This window comes from Egretta garzetta, unplaced genomic scaffold (genome assembly GCF_000687185.1).
Source record: "Egretta garzetta isolate BGI_Z169 unplaced genomic scaffold, ASM68718v1 scaffold609, whole genome shotgun sequence".
Classification (NCBI taxonomy): Eukaryota; Metazoa; Chordata; class Aves; order Pelecaniformes; family Ardeidae; genus Egretta; species Egretta garzetta.
Window position 1 is genome coordinate 24,433 of NW_009260771.1, and position 15,321 is coordinate 39,753.

Consider the following 15,321-nt stretch of genomic DNA (forward strand, 5'->3'; position numbering starts at 1 on the left):
GATTTTGGGGACACCTCTGCCTCACGCCGTGCAACAGCCCCAGGGCCAGCGGAGGTGTAGCCTGGGCACCGGGTTCAGCCCCTTTCCCCAAACCCTCCCAGCTGCAGCACGAGCCCAGGGCCTCCCACGCCTCCTGCTACCGGCTGTGACCCCCACCCCGACCACAGCCTTGCGCTGAGCCCACCCGGGTGCTACTGCCCCCGCCCCATGTCAAGGCAGCGGTCAGATCCAGGACACCGGAGGGCTGGGCTGAGCTCAGCGTGGCTGCTACTCACTGGGAAGACGTCGGGATCGTCATTGCACATCTGCAAGAATCGCTCCGGGCGGGCAGAGGAGTGCTCGGGCCCCTGCGGGGACCAAGCCAGGGGAAGAGTGAGCAGGAGGGGGCAAGGCCAGCGCGAGAAGCCCATGCTGGGCATGGCCGCGCTGCAAGCAGTGCTACCTGCTGCCACCACGGCCCAGGCAACACCCCTGGGGTGGCCCTGAGCTGGGGGGGGTCCTTACCATGCCCTCCATGCCGTGAGGAAGCAGCAGGACGATGCCGTTCTGCCTGACCCACTTGGCCTGCCCAGGACAGATGAACTGGTCGATGATGCACTGAGCAGTGTTGTGGAAGTCCCCGAATTGGGCTTCCCAAAGCACCAGGGCGTTGGGGCTCGCCATGGCGAAGCCCAGCTCGAATCCTGAGGGATGGGAGAGAAGCGAGGGGGTTATCCTCCCGGAGCGGCCTCATCCCCCGCAGGCAGCGGACGCGGAGCTCGCTCACCGAGGACGCCGTACTCCGACAGAGAGCTGTTGCAGACGGTGTAAGGAGCCTGGTTGGGCCAGAGGTGGTTCATGGGGATACACGTCCTCTTGTCCACATTCTGATCGTGCAGGACATGGTGGCGATGGCTGGAAGAGGCGAAAGCGTTACTCCATCATCACCCTTCGTATCCCCTCCGGAAAGGCTGGAACATTGCCTTTAGAAGCACCAAAAGCACGGCTTTACCTGAACGTCCCCCTCTCAACATCCTGGCCACTCAAGCGGATGTGGATGCCCTCCTTAAGCAGGGAGCCGAACGCCATGTACTCTGCCAGGGCCCAGTCCACCGTCCGGTTCTTCACCATCTCCCCACGGGTTTTCAGAATACGGCTCAAACCTGCCGGGACAGAAGCCGGTTCGTAGCCAGCGCAGGAGGGAGCTCCAGCAACACCACGTCTGTCCCACAACCTGCCCACGGACTGACAGACTGCAAACGGCCAGGGGCAGAGGAATGAATCCACCCCTTGCCGGGGGAATGAGGAATCGGGACTGCAGGGAAGGATCAGCCCCAGAGAAGAGATGCTCCTTGGTTTGCTTCCCTTAACCACAGCTCCCACATGAACCAATTCTCATAGGGTTTGGGTTGGAAGGGACCTCAAAGGTCAACTGGTCCAACCCCCCTGCCGTGGGCAGGGACGCCTTCCACCAGACCAGGCTGCCCAAAGCCCCGACCAACCTGGCCTTGAACACTTCCAGGGATGGGGCATCCACAACTTCTCTGGGCAACCTGTGCCAGTGCCTCACCACCCTCGGAGTGAAGGATTTCTTCCTTCTGTCTCATCTAAATCTACCCTCTTCCAGCTTAAAGCCACTGCCCCTTGTCCTGTCGCTGCAGGCCCTTGTACAAAGTCCCCCTCCAGCTTTCCTGCAGCCCCCTTCAGCACAACAAGGTCTCCCCGCAGCCTCTCTTCTCCAGGCTGGACCCCCCTGACTCTCTCAGCCTTTCTGCACAGCAGAGCTGTTCCAGCCCTGGATCATTTCTGTGGCCTCCTCTGTCCCCACTCCAGCAGTCCATGCCTTTCTTGCACTGGGGACCCCCGAGCTGGACGCAGGGCTGCAGGGGGGTTCTCAGGAGAGCGGGGTAGGGGGGCAGAATCCCCTCCCTCACCCTGCTGGCACTGTAACAGGTCCCTTCCCTCCAGGCCACATTCCAGCCCTATCCCACATCTTCCCTGAACAAATGCTCATCCTGGCGTAACTTCCCCAAGCTCCTACCTCCATGGATAGTGAAATCCTCCACCGGCACCGAGCTGGCCACTTGACCAATGTGCGTCAAGTCCTCCTCGTTCAGACCGGTGGAAGGGCAGGTCATGCTCCGGGGTTGGCCGTCCAGAGTGAAGAAACCTGCAGGAGTGTCCACCGCGTTGTGGGAGCCATGCCCAGCTCCGTGTGAAGAGCTCAGGTCACGGAGAGCGCCATCCCACCTCCCCACCAGGGTGATTTACTAGAAAATAGCTGCCACGGCTGTAGAGAGGCCAGGCTCTTTGCTAGGGACCTCCACAACGTTGCTAGCGACTTACCAGGCCAGGGTGAGTCCAGCCAGTGCTTGATGTGCAGGATCTTTTCATCCTTGGATCGCGCGTGGGCCTCCTCGCAGATCTTATCGTACTTGGCAATTTCCTCCTGAAAGGCAGAGCCAGGAGATGGAAAAGCATTAGCGAGGGGTCTCCAAACAAGGGTGCTGAGGCTGGGGGCCTCAGCAGGTGCTTGCAAGGGTGCTGGAGGGCACGGCCGGTCCCCGCAGCAGGGGAGCCCCAGGACTGTGCAGCCTTAGAGAGCAGAGCCGCTGCTGGAGGCCGCTGTCTCCCAAGGGGCAGCTCTGCTGCCGTCCAAACCAACAACTCGCAGTCAGCCCTAAAGATGCTGCAAAGCGGTACCAGGGCAAGGAAGAGCCGGCAGAGCTGCTGCTGCTGCGCTTGCTGCCAGGGTGGCAGAACCAGGGCAGGGGACCTGCCCCAGATACCCCCAGGCCACAGCGAGCCTGGGTGCCGCAGAGCCCAACTCTCCCGTGGGTCCCAGCCATGCCGCAGTGGCTCAGCGCTGTGCGGTCTGTGCTGCGCTGATCACGGGGCAACCCTCGAACGAGATGTTCCTGTGCTGTTCCGAGCTGGCACAGTCCAAGGACGAGCCTCGGCTCCTAACCCCGTCACTGCCAGATCTGCGGCACTCGCCCAACCCTAGCACAGCTCTGCCACCTTTAGGTGACCAGCACAAGCAGAAATGGGCCCGTCACTTTGTTCACACCCGGGTCTGAACCAAATAAGTAGTTTTCCCTGGAGATGCCGCCCACAGTTTTCCTCCCAGGCCCCAAGGGACAGTACCTCATACTCTGGCTGATTTACCACCCCCTGGGAAATCAGCAGCTCTGCGTATTTCTGCAGCACCGGCTTCTGTTTCCGGATCTGTTTGTACATCAGGGGTTGCGTGAACATGGGTTCGTCCATCTCGTTGTGACCGTTGCGCCTGTAGCAAACCTGCCGGGAAGGGAGGGAGCCTTTGAAAGCAGCTGCTTGCAACCCGTGGCTCCAAAAACAGTCGGAGGCACCTGGGTCTCTGTGCTAGGAAGGGTCCAAACCAGCCCAGAAGGGACCCAACCGTGTCCTCCCCCATGCGGGAGGCGAGGGCAGGCTCCATACAGAGACCGTGTCACCCCTCCCAGTGCTATCACAGCCTCGTTGTCTTGCTTCACACCACCTCCTCGCTCCCCTCGCATCAAAAGGGCCAGACAAGCCCTGAAGAGAAACCTCAGCTTTCAGAAAATACACCCCGAGAGGTGTCAGCAGAGCCACAGCTTTAGGATAAAGCCTCGTGCCACGTTTCTTACCAAATCGACCACCACGTCCTTATGGAAGGTGCTTCGCCCCTCTGCTGCCACATTGCACACGTAGACAACGGCCTCCGGGTCGTCTGCGTTGACGTGGAAAATGGGCGCGTTCACCACGCGGGCGACATCGGTCGGGTACGGGGAGGAGCGGGCCATCCGGGGGTCTGTTGTGAAGCCGATCTGCAGCGGGTGAGAGGGAACAGGACCAGCACAGTGGTAAGGATTGGGAAAGTGGCACACAGCAGCTTGGGTGCTGCGCCTGAGCTGGGGCTCCCCCACAGCTGTGCCGCTCAGCTGTAGCACGACCTGCCCATCTCCTGTGCCCCGGGCACCACAGCCCGTCCCGGTCCCAGCACCTGGGCTGTCATCCCGCTGCACCCGTGGGGACGGGCTGGTCCCAGTGAAATGTCACTGGTTTACGCAGGGGCAGAACGGAGCAGCCCTGCATGTTCTTGCATGCCAAGCATCAGGTTGCGCCATCTCTGCGCTGGGCTGGACTCAAAAGCTGCTACCGTTGAGCAGCTGGGCATAAGGTAGCGCCTGCCAACCCCAGGGTTATGGCTCATGCCAGGAACACTGGCTGGGAAACAGCCACGGCCTGCTTCCAGCTGCCATCCAGACCTGAGCCTGCGGAGGCTGGTCCATACGCAGGGGATTTGCTCCTCACCTGGTTGTTCACCACGACGTGGACAGTGCCGTGGGTGGTGTAGGAGGGCAGGTCGCTCAAGTGGAACGTCTCGTACACAATGCCCTGCCCAGCAAAAGCGGCGTCTCCGTGCAGGAGGATGGACATCACCTGGAGAACATGAAGCCACGGTGGTCAGCAGGGGCTCTGCGAGGATGGTGGGCAGGGGCAGCCACCAGGAGAGAGCCCAAGTCTCATCCCTGTGAGCCTTCAGCATCCCAGAAGGGACACAGCGTGGCTCATCGACGCACCCGATGCTTTCCCAGGGGATGGGAGTGGAGCAATGGCCACCAGTTCACCCCCTGAGCGAGGGTGGCACGCTCGGGGTGCCTCAGGTGGGCACAAGGGGTGGCACGCTTGGGGTGCCTCAGTTGGGCACAGGGGTGGCACTGGGGGTGGCACGCTCGGGGTGCCTCAGCTGGGCACAGGGGTGGCACTGGGGGTGGCACACTCGGGGTGCCTCAGCTGGGCACAGGGGGTGGCACCTGGTGCACAGCGGCTGGGAGGGGAGTCCCACTCCCAAACACACCGGTCCCAAAGCGAAGCCTTTTTCTAACTGGGGGGAGGAAAACGCCCCTTTCCCCCGCGCTTTCACCGCAGAAGACCTTTGGGCAGGAGCCGGGCTGGGCGCTCGCTCCGGCTTCAGCGATGTTATTTTGCTACCGTACCCAGGGGCGGGCGGGGGGCGCCGCCTGTCAGACAAGGGCAGAGTTTGCCTATTTATATCCAGCCTGTGGGGCGTAAGAGGAAGGGATACGTTTTTGATCTCAGCCTTCCACTTGTCGGTGTTGGAGACAGGTCTGCGATTAATCAGACCACAAATAAACTCCCCATCACAGCCCGTTCCCCGCCTGCTCTCCCACCTGGGTACAGGGAGCTGCCTCCTCCTGCCAGCTCCAGCTTTCCCAGCCCCAGGAATGGTTACCCCTGGTCCCATCGAGATCCTTCAGCTTGAGGCTCCTACTGCCGAGCTCCCCGAGCTGTGATGCTTTCGGGAGCGCCCCTCGTTTCCCTGTTTTCCCACCAGGGGTTTGGGCACCTGCTGCTCCCCGCAGCCTTGGTCGTTCAGAGACAGCGGAAGCAGCAATGGGCGCCCAGGGTGGGGGGGCCCCTGCCAAAGTTATCCCCAAAGACAACGGGAAAGGATGGGAGAGCAAAGTCAGGGTGACAGCGGGGTGGCGGCAGGGGAAGGGGCACGGCAAACAAAACCCAGCTGGGTTTCTTCGCTTTCCCACCAAACCCCGTCCAGGCTGGGCCACTTCACCGCAGGCGTCTCCGCACCACTCACCTTCTTCCCTTCCGTGTCCCCGCAGTAAAACTGCTCTGCTTTAGTCTTGCCTTGGACAACGGGATCAGCTGCTTCCAAGTGAGAAGGATTGGCCACCAAGGAAAGGGTGATGTTCCTGTCGGTGACGCGGTTAATCCGCCGGTGGTACATTCCCAGGTGGTACTTCACGTCACCGGAGCCCTGAGGGAGGGGCGAGGAGAGCAGAGTCACCCCCAGGAACACGAGCGGCTTTTGGGGCATGGAAGGAGAACTGAGGCAGGGTGGCACTGACCCCAGGGGCTGGGAAAAGGGGGAATTTTCTGGAGGCACTGGCTGAAAGCAGCAGGGACTCACTTTAGGAGCTGACCCGGCATTCGGCAAAGCACAAGTGGCCTGTTCCAGGTGCCAAACCCCCACCAAACACCAGGCACACATCAAGCCCATGCAGATAAGGTCACGCAGGGGAAGAAGCAAGCGTGGTGGGTTTGGGGAAGACACTGGAAAACAGAGTTGGGACAACGCTCGCCCAAGCTCTGCCCCCCCTGCCGCAAGCTGGGCTGCCCCTGGCGCTGCTCGGAATTCGCTGCAGCTCCCAGCCGGGGCACCTCGATGCTCCAGGCTGCTGCTGTCTCACCTCAAAGCCCCACCTGAAGGGCACGGCAGGATAAAGCCAGCCCAGCCCAGCTTTCTGAAAGCCAAATCATCCCAGCTTATGATGCTGGAAGCTCTGAAGCACGAGGGCATCGCAGCGACACAGCCTGCGGCACAAGCGATTCAAGCCTCAGGGCTTTTGGAGCTGCTTTAGGGCCCCATATGGGGACCAGGGGCTGCTGCAAGGGTACAAGTCAACCTCTGCTCCTGGCCACCTTCCCCTCACTTTGTCGTTCACCCCAAGGCTGCTTTAGGCCCACAAGAGCTGCTGACCACCCAGCTTGGGGCTGACCTGCTGGGAAGCAGCTCTGCCCAGAGGGACCTGGGGGTCCTGGTGGATGACAAGGTGGCCATGAGCCAGCAGGGTGCCCTTGGTGCCAAGAAGGCCAATGGTACCCTGGGGTGCATCAAGAGGAGCATGGCCAGCAGGGCGAGGGAGGTTCTCCTCCCCCTCTGCTCTGCCCTGGGGAGACCCCACCTGGAGCACTGGGTCCAGTTCTGGGCTCCCCGGTTCAAGAAAGATGAGGAACTCCTAGAGAGAGTCCAGAGGAGAGCAACAAGGATGATGGGGGGACTGGAGCATCTCCCCTACGAGGACAGGCTGAGGGAGCTGGGCTTGTTCAGCCTGGAGAAGAGAAGGCTGAGAGGGGATCTCATCAACACCTACAGATATCTCAAGGGTGGGGGTCACAAGGACAGAGCCAGACTCTTCCCAGTGGTGCCCAGCACCAGGACAAGGGGCCATGGGCACAAACTGAAGCAGAAGAGGTTCCAGTTGAACGGCAGGAAGAACTTGTTGACTGTGAGGGTGCCTGAGCCCTGGCCCACAGCAGCCACGGCACACGTCACTCCCCAGGAGAGGCAAGGACAGACCAGCACTGGCACCGACACGAAGGCTTCAGTCACACGAGCGTGTGTGCGACGTGGAAACCCTTGCAATGCCACCAAGTGATGCCACAAGCTCGTGCTGCACGGCCACAGCCTCAGGGACCACACGGGGACAGGCAACAGCAACCTGCTACGGGCAGAAGAGGAGACTCACCTCATCGGCAGCCTCCAGCTTGGAGTCGAACTGGCAGAAGATCTGCTCCAGCTCTTTCCTGATCACATTGGCGAGCACATTCAGGCGTCCCCTGCAAAAGCAAGACCGTTGTCGGCAACCGGCAGTGCCAGCCTGGCATCGAGTGCCAATGGTGACTTGCCACCCCCCCGTCACACGGAGTCAGAGCAACAGGGTAGGGTCAGCCGGGGAGGGGGCTCTGCAGTTTCACCCAAGGGGAGACTGCAGACCCCTCAGCAAGGGCATGGCCAAACCGCTCTGGGATTCAAGCTCTGCTGCTTGAGCCACCACCCCTCTCCAGATCAATTTACAAACAAGCTGAAGCTGAAAACACCGCAACAAGCAGAGAGCAGCCAAGACCTGAGCTCTCCAGCCAAGGTTCACCACCAGTGAGGTGATGGCAGAAACCAGCGTGCCCTCCAGTACTGAACCCCGGCAGCATCCCCCTCCTCCGCAGCCCAAGCGCCACTGTGGGGAGAGGCAGAGGTACCTGTGGGGCATCCCCATGATAACATAATCCACACCCTTCTCACTCGACTTATCAATAATGGTCTTTAAGGCTGGGATCAGCACTTCACAGCCCTCCAGACCAAAACGCTTCTCCGAAGACCATTTCCGATGGAGGAACTCCTCAAACCTGGAAGGCAAAGGGGGAGAGAGATCAGTGCCAGGGCTAGAGCTGAGGGCAGAAACCAGAGAAGGGATGGGGACCGCACCGAGGGAGCTGCAGCACCCAGCGACGCTTAAGCGGGCATCACGCATCACCCGACAGCCTCCCTCGGCTCCCTCCTGCGGGGTCTGCCTGGCTGCTCCCCCACCCCGGCACTGTGCTGCACTTACACCTTATTTTTGGACCTTTTCTTTCAGGATCATCCACGTTTTTGGGCTCTTTGCCAGCACCAGAGCCTGCCAGCCCGGCAGCTCGCTGGCGTCACCCTGCTGGTTAAGCCGACCGCGCCGGATGATGTCAAGATGTGATTCAGTTGGTGACCGCGTCCCTCCAGCTGGGAGTAAACCACCCCGAGCAGCAAGGGAAGATGAGGGGAAGGTGAAGACCCCCCCGGGGTACCTGGTAGAGCGGACCAGCCTGGCCAGCAGTGTGCGTTTCTCTTCGTTGGTGAACTGCATGATGCCTGGGGTCTCAAACTTCTGCCGGATCCACTGGCACTGCTCCAGGTCGTTGATAAACATGAACTCCACACCGATGTGCTGGCAGTAAGCCATCTGCCCCCGACGGGGAGAAAAAGGGCCGTCAGACAACAGCCGGGGCTCTAACACCTCCACACCCGCCGTGGGTGGCCTCGTACGGGACCACCGGGCCAGGGACTCTTTGGTTCCGCTCTTTAACCTTCCAGCAAGGCAAAGAGCCCTCCTGCGCCGGCGGGGACACAACCCCCCCCACCTGGCAGCCGCACGGCACTGCCCCAACATTGGGGGGACCCATGCGCAGTGCCCACACCCTGACAGCCCCATTTTGGGAGCCTGGTTTGAGCTGTTTTCCCAGGAAAGAGCCACAGGGGACATCCCAGCTGCAGGGCAGCTCAGACCCTGTACGTGACCCACATCAAAATGTTTAATTCCCTTTGCCCAAGGGGCCCAGGGTCAGACCCTCGAGTCCTTTACATCCACCTCAGAGGTGAGATTTTCCCTCTCAGTGGCATCGGCTGTGACCAGGTCCACAGCCCCACTCCGTATGGCAGGGAGAGAATCAGCAAAACAACCTCCCCCCAAAAATAAGGAGCCTGTTCTTGCAGCTTATCCAAGACATTGACGCAGCTTTGCTTCTCTCAAGCTCAACCTGTCTCAACAAAGACCATCGGAGCAAGCCTGCAGCTCGCCCGGGGGCTGCCTGCGCTCTCAGACCAGGCAGAGCGGCGTATGAACCCTGGCAGCAGAGGGGAACCGGCTGCAAGAGCTGGAAGCCCCAGCCCCGGGCTGGAGCAGCTCCTGCACCGCAGACCCTCCAAGGGGCCAGCACGCAGGGCAGCAGCGCACGGAATGGGGTTGCCGGCCTCCAGCCCGCTCCCGTGCTCGCCCAGCACCGCTTGCTGCTTTAAACTGGAAAACGTAGCTGGAGAGGTTTCCAAAAATGCAATATTTAGTTGCTTGGGCTTTGCTCCGCCTCGGGAAGCCCAAACGCGTTGCCCCAAGGCAGCGTGAGGCTGGAGGCGATCAGAGATCACCAGGTAAGACGGGGCGGCTGCTACGAGGGGGGCAAGCGCCGAGGAGCAGCTCTCAACCTAAAAAAAGCAGCTCCTAATCTGAAAAGCTTAAAATCTGCAGGTTGGCCCAGGCTGTGGGCAGCAGCGGGGCCCAGGACCTCCAAAAAGCAACCGCTCTGCCCCCGCCCGGGGCCGCAAACAGGCCCCGCACAGCCCCCCCTGCCCTCCTCACCTCCAGCCGACGGATGATTTCCCGGAGCGGAAGAGCCGATTCATTTCCACCGATGAAAGTGGTTGTGGGCAAGTGGAAGACCTTGTCGAGGTCAGATTCATCCAGCCCGTAAAAGCCTGCAGGATTTTCCATGGGTGGGACAAGCGAAAGCAAGAGAGAGAAGGAAGGAAGGGGAACGGGGGGACACCGTCACGCAGGGACCGGGTGCATTTGGGAGAGGTGGGGAAGGGACAAAAAAAAAAAAAAAAAAAAAGCAGCATAAAACCAAAAATAAGCATGAAGGAGGTTTATATGGATAAAAACCAAGCCGTAATTAAACAAAAAGACATTAAGCACAGAACCACAAGGTTATTATGAAAGGTGACGCAGGAAACAAAACACAAAGCGATATATATATGCATGTAAATCAGTAATTAAAATCCAGGGTGAGAGTCGGGAAGTTTGTAGCCCCAAGAACACAAAAAAATGACACCACGAATTGTGACAGAGGGGAGAGAAAAGCAACAGGGGAATTGAGGATTCACCGAGCACGACGGCGGTGTCGCCACACGGTGGGAATTAAAAAAAATGAAGAGCCAAGGCAGAGAAGGAAACGGTTAAACCAGACAAACCCCAAAGAGGGAAAGGACGAGAAGCAAGAGAGAGAAAACGGCATCAGGGCTCTGCGATGGACTCTCCTGAATAGCTCAGCCCGGGAGCGGGGCGGCCAGCCGGCCCCTCGGGGGGGGTTTGCTTTCCAGATCCCCCCTCGCCCAATTAACAGCCTTTTAATTAGGGGTTTAGCCTAGCTCTGCTCAGCAAACCCCCTCGTTTTTGGTGCCGGCACCTCGTGGTTCGTAGGTGGCTCCTACTTACGGCACGCGGGGCTGCAGGGAGCTGGGTGTGCTGGGAGAAGGTGCTGAGCCGGAGCCGAACGCCGGGTTTGGGAGCGGCAGAGGAGCCCCCGCCGCCGCCTGCTGCCGTTACAGCATCAGCAGGGCCCGGCCAGGGCCCGCAGCAGCTCCATGGCACCCCAAAACCATCGGAGGTGCCTCAGCGCCCGCTGACGCTCACGGATGTCTTTGGGGAGAAACTGAGGCATGGAGGAGGGGGATGATGAACTGGCTGAACCGATGCAGCAAGGCAGAAGCAGAGCCGGGAAGGGGACTGGGGCGTCCCCAGATCCTTGTGAGCAGGAACTTGGCTGGAAGGAGGGCGAAGGAGCGGAGCTGCCGGCTCCCAGCAGGGCTGGGTTTCAAGGGGTTTTCTTCCCCAGGGCAGGAGCCACAGCGCTACCCCTGCTCCTCCCAGCTCCCTTCAAACCAGCCCAACGCCTCAGCTAGGGTCTTTTGGGGAGGCTACGGGGATGCCACCCCCTAAATGCTGCAGGGCAGCTGAACACACCTTCCCCCAGGCAAAGGGAAGCAAAAATCGGCCCCTCCAGAGCTGGCCCTCCTTGAACTTAATCCTGAAAGTCTACCCCTCGCCCTCTGGTCAAGAATGAGCTGGAGACGGGGCTGGCCACGGCTCAGCCCTGTGCAGCCTCAAGGACTGCGCTTGCCAGAGGCGGGGAACACCCCCGGCAAGCCCGGAGCCAAGGTTCTCCTGGTTGCCACTGCCACCCATCCCCTCCTCCGCCCACGCCACCCTCCTGGATGCTGCTCGTCCCAGGGGAAGGAATTAAGCCAGATCCACCGGAGCTGCGCCTGGGACCAGGCAGGAGCTGAGGGTTCGGCCCCACGCCCCCAGGATTTCTCCGGGGCTCCCATCCAAACAGAAGTCCTGGAGGGAGGCGGCATTAGCCCACAGCATCCCCGAGAAGTTGCTGGTTGGAGGTTGCAGGGAAGCCTCAGTAACTTGCCGTGGCTCCCACCCTGCGGCGCAGGGCTTCGGCTCGCTCCGCCACACCACTTGGAAGACCCAGGCACGTTTTGGGGGGAAGGGGGGATCAGATTTTACAAGGAGTTTTCAGGGCTCTGAGCATCTCTGCTTTTGCTTTGCTGCAACCTGCCAGCTTTTCGGACAGTGCTGAGCACGTAGGGCTGCGACACCATCAGCGAGGGGGATGAGCTGCCAAATTTTTACCAGGACAAAACCAGGGCGGAGTCAGGAGAAGACAACTTGGATTTTTAGGAGCCTCAAACTGGTCGGGGAGATTGAGGCCTCGTAAAATGAACATTCACAAGAAGACGTGTCCTCTAGCAAGCAAGGCATGCAAACACGCAGCGCAGAAAAGGCCAGCGAGGCTCCACATTGGGGATCTCTACGGGTGAAGCATCACTAACCAAGTGCCTACCTCCAGACTTTTAGCGGGACAAATCAAAAAATAAACAGGGTACAAAACTCAAGAGCGGTGCGAGACGGGAGGGGACCGCTTTACCGGCTTGGTTCATGCCCAGAATAACCTATTCAAAGAGAGTCCTGCACTCCAGAGGGTTAAAGGCTCATTAATTGCATACCTCCTACTGTTAACACTCTCAGCCGCTCCTTGAACACTGCGAGATCTGGGGTGGGCAGGGAAAGGGGTGCAGAAAGGGAGAAGATAGAGAGACGCAGTCAACGTTAGTTTAAAACAAAAAATAAATCTGGAACCGTGAAAAGTAGTCATGGAAAGCAACAAGTCAGAAAAATACAGTATTTAAAATACAGTCAAAAACCATCGGAGGCCAAAGGGTTGGGATGGAGGATGACTACGCACTAGGGTGGGAAAAGAAATCCCATGGGAAGTCTGGCGAGAAGAGGGAGGAGCAGGGAGGGGAATGGGGCGGGGGGGCATCAGACACTGGGGAGCAGTTGAGCTGCATGGTTTGAGATGTCCTCTCCTGCACACACCTCGGACAGAAAGGGCGACCAACCGTCCCTGCTACCACCAAAAGCAGGGCAGGTTTAGACTGGATCTAAGGAAGAAATTCTTTCCAGTGAGGGTGGTGAAAGCCTGGCAGGGGTTGCCCAGAGAGGGGGTGGAGGCCCCATCCCTGGGACCATTCCAGGCCAGGTTGGACGGGGCTGTGAGCAACCTGATGTGGTTCAAGGTGTCCCTGCTCCTGCAGGGGGGTTGGGCTGGGTGACCTCTAGGGGTCCCTTCCCACCCAAAACATTCTATGATTCTATGAAAAGGCACCTTCCCGTCAAGCTGCATTGAGGGGAACGTCACGCTCTGCAGAGCAGAGAGCTGCCCCACTGACCCCCGTGCCCACAGGGGTTTGCTCTGCTCCTTGCTACCGGGCGGATTCCAAGGTCCCCCCCAAGGAGGCACCGCTGCTGCCTACACCCAGGCAGGAGAGGGATCGGGGTGTTAACGAGCAAGCCGTTAATGAGGAAGACCAAGGGTGAGGCAGGCACGCACAAGGGGGCTGTTTCTCGCGCGCCGGGATGCCGTGCCGGATGCAGGCAGGGCTGCCGGAGCGGCCGGCAGTGCGGCCTCGCCGGAGCGGCGCTCCCTGGCTAGGTTAGGTGACCCGAGTGCCTCAATCTCACCTTTGGAAACGCTTCTCTTTTTGGTCAGCGGGGACAAAGTCAGATGTTTAGGGGAGATATTTGGTTCACGAGGTCTCAAACTGCAGAAAGGGAAGGTGGCAGCACTGCCAGCCCATCCCCCCACAGGGGCTCGCCTGGCTCTTCCCAAGCTGGAGGGCGATTTCCATCAATTCCCCTGGGCAAGAGGCAGGAGCAGCTGCCTTCCACGGAGAGACAGACAGACAGGAGGCAGACAGACGCTCAGATGCACGCTGCCTTCCCCAGGCCACCTGGATTTCGGGGCGCTAAGGTGTTATTTCCCCAGACAGGTCACATCAAGCTCCCGCAGCCATCTTGTCCTCACTCCACCCCACTTACCATGCCAGATTTGCTCCAGTAGAAGACCAGGGTAAGATTACTTGGGGTTTTTTTTTTTTTAAAAAGAAAAGACAAGAGAAAGAGGAATTTGGTGGCTCCAGCCCCCACCGCTCAGCAGACCCAGCACCCTCAGGCGGGCTTTCCCCCCGCCTTGCATTTTCCCCAGTGCTTAATCCAAGAGCGCTTCCAAACCAGACACAAACCAGTTGCTAAACAAAAGGGAATTGAGAAGAAAGATCCGTGTCGGAGATGAACCATGCAACTCCTCTGAATTACAGCGCCGCCCGGCCGCGGTGGAAGCTGCCGGCAGCAGAGCTCGCACCGCAGCAGCTGACCTTCAGGGATTTCACTGCTCAGAAAGCGGAAACAAGATCGTTTCCAAGTTTCAAAACCACTCCCGTTATTAACCGCTCTGTCAAGTGTTAAGAAATACTCGCTCAAAGCAAGCAGAAAACCCAAAAAGCCATCAGGATCTGCTTAGAAATTGGCTTTCTCTGCCACAAGCAGGCGACGCTGGATCTCGGCTTGGCTGGACCTCTGCCCACGCTGCCCCCAGCGCCGCTTCCCCCCGCTCTTTGCGCCGTTTGCAAGCTGGGTTCGCCAAGTTGTGTTTTAAGATCGACCAGATGAGATTTTCCAGGATGAGGATACCAGGGGAAAGTCTATTCAGTAAAAATAGTACTTACAGCAAGATAATAAAGGCTCCTTTGGTGAGATGTGGACATTTTGAGTCTGGGGTCCTACCCCGGGACACAACCCCAGCATCAGCCAGCGGCTGATGCCAGCATCGCTTGTTCTCTGGCCTCGTTATTTCCTACGAGTTCATGGATTGATTGCAATTAAATCAACACCAGGAACTACAAGGGCAGATATTTTAGTATGAAAGCCACAAAGAAACAGAAATTAAAACTGGCCTGGCTCAGCCATGGAGATCCTGGGCCGAGATTCTCTTCCAGCCAACGCCTATGGACCAGCCGCGCCTGAACGCTTCCAACGGCAGCGAGCAGGGGAGCCGGGGCAGCAGGCAAAGCGGAGCTTCTACCGCTTCACCCAGGCTCTGTTAGCGCTGCGAGGTGCTGCCGGCCCAGCTCGGCAGCCGAGGCTCCAAGGGAGAGCCTGACCTCGGACCGCTTAGGGCTCTTGGGCTCTTCTCCCTCTGAAGCAAGGATGCTGCTGGAGCACGCCCAGCTTCAGAGGAACCACGGGGTCAAAGCAGAAAAGCCCTCTGAACTGACTTTCCCCATTGAAGCAGCCCCATAACATCAACATTCAAGTGGAAACCAGTAAGGAGCAGCATCCCTCAAGGGTCCATACTGGGACCAATACAATTGAATATCTTTGTCGATGGCATGGAGAGTGGGATCAAGGGCACCAGGCTGCAGGCAACACCGAGCTGAGTGGTGCGGTCGATACCCTGGAGGGAAAGAATGCCACCCAGAGGGACCTGGACAGGCTGGAGAGGTGGGCCCGGGTGACGTTCATGAAGTTCAACGAGGTCAAGCCCAAGGGTTAGGGCAATCCCCAATCCCAGCACAGACTGGGGGACGGACGGACGGACAGACGGATGGATAGCAGCCCTGAGGAGAAAGACTTGGGGATGCTGGTGGGGGAAAAATTGGACATGAGCTGGCCATGGGTGCTCACAGCCCAGAAGGCCAAATGTGCCCTGGGCTGCATCCCCCGCAGCGTGGCCAGCAGAACAAGGGAGGGGATTCTGCCCCCCTACCCCGCTCTCCTGAGAACCCCCCTGCAGCCCTGCGTCCACCTCAGGGGTCCCCAGCGCAAGAAAGGCACGGACCTGCTGGAGCGGGGACAGAGGAGG

General features: G+C 59.4%; 1 protein-coding gene across 7 annotated transcripts in view; it reads right to left on the bottom strand.

Annotated features, from left to right (window-relative positions):
* Positions 1-6: 6 nt before the first annotated feature.
* The window catches only part of LOC104132897 (2-oxoglutarate dehydrogenase, mitochondrial), a 39,337-nt gene continuing 24,022 nt past the window's right edge, over positions 7-15,321 (bottom strand). For 5 of the 7 annotated variants that reach the window (XM_035901650.1, XM_035901649.1, XM_035901648.1 and 2 more), the window contains 15 exons: positions 12,125-12,169; positions 9,687-9,802; positions 8,362-8,516; positions 7,783-7,929; positions 7,275-7,365; positions 5,603-5,782; positions 4,297-4,425; positions 3,630-3,809; positions 3,127-3,279; positions 2,326-2,428; positions 2,021-2,149; positions 992-1,142; positions 767-894; positions 505-683; positions 7-347 (listed from right to left, as the gene is read on the bottom strand). In XM_035901650.1, coding sequence (XP_035757543.1) covers positions 192-347; positions 505-683; positions 767-894; positions 992-1,142; positions 2,021-2,149; positions 2,326-2,428; positions 3,127-3,279; positions 3,630-3,809; positions 4,297-4,425; positions 5,603-5,782; positions 7,275-7,365; positions 7,783-7,929; positions 8,362-8,516; positions 9,687-9,802; positions 12,125-12,169 — 2,042 coding nt within the window. In that variant the 3' untranslated portion in view covers positions 7-191. The remainder of the gene's footprint in view (positions 348-504; positions 684-766; positions 895-991; positions 1,143-2,020; positions 2,150-2,325; positions 2,429-3,126; positions 3,280-3,629; positions 3,810-4,296; positions 4,426-5,602; positions 5,783-7,274; positions 7,366-7,782; positions 7,930-8,361; positions 8,517-9,686; positions 9,803-12,124; positions 12,170-15,321) is intronic. The other 2 variants (XM_035901651.1, XM_009646237.2) reach the window with 1 other exon arrangement.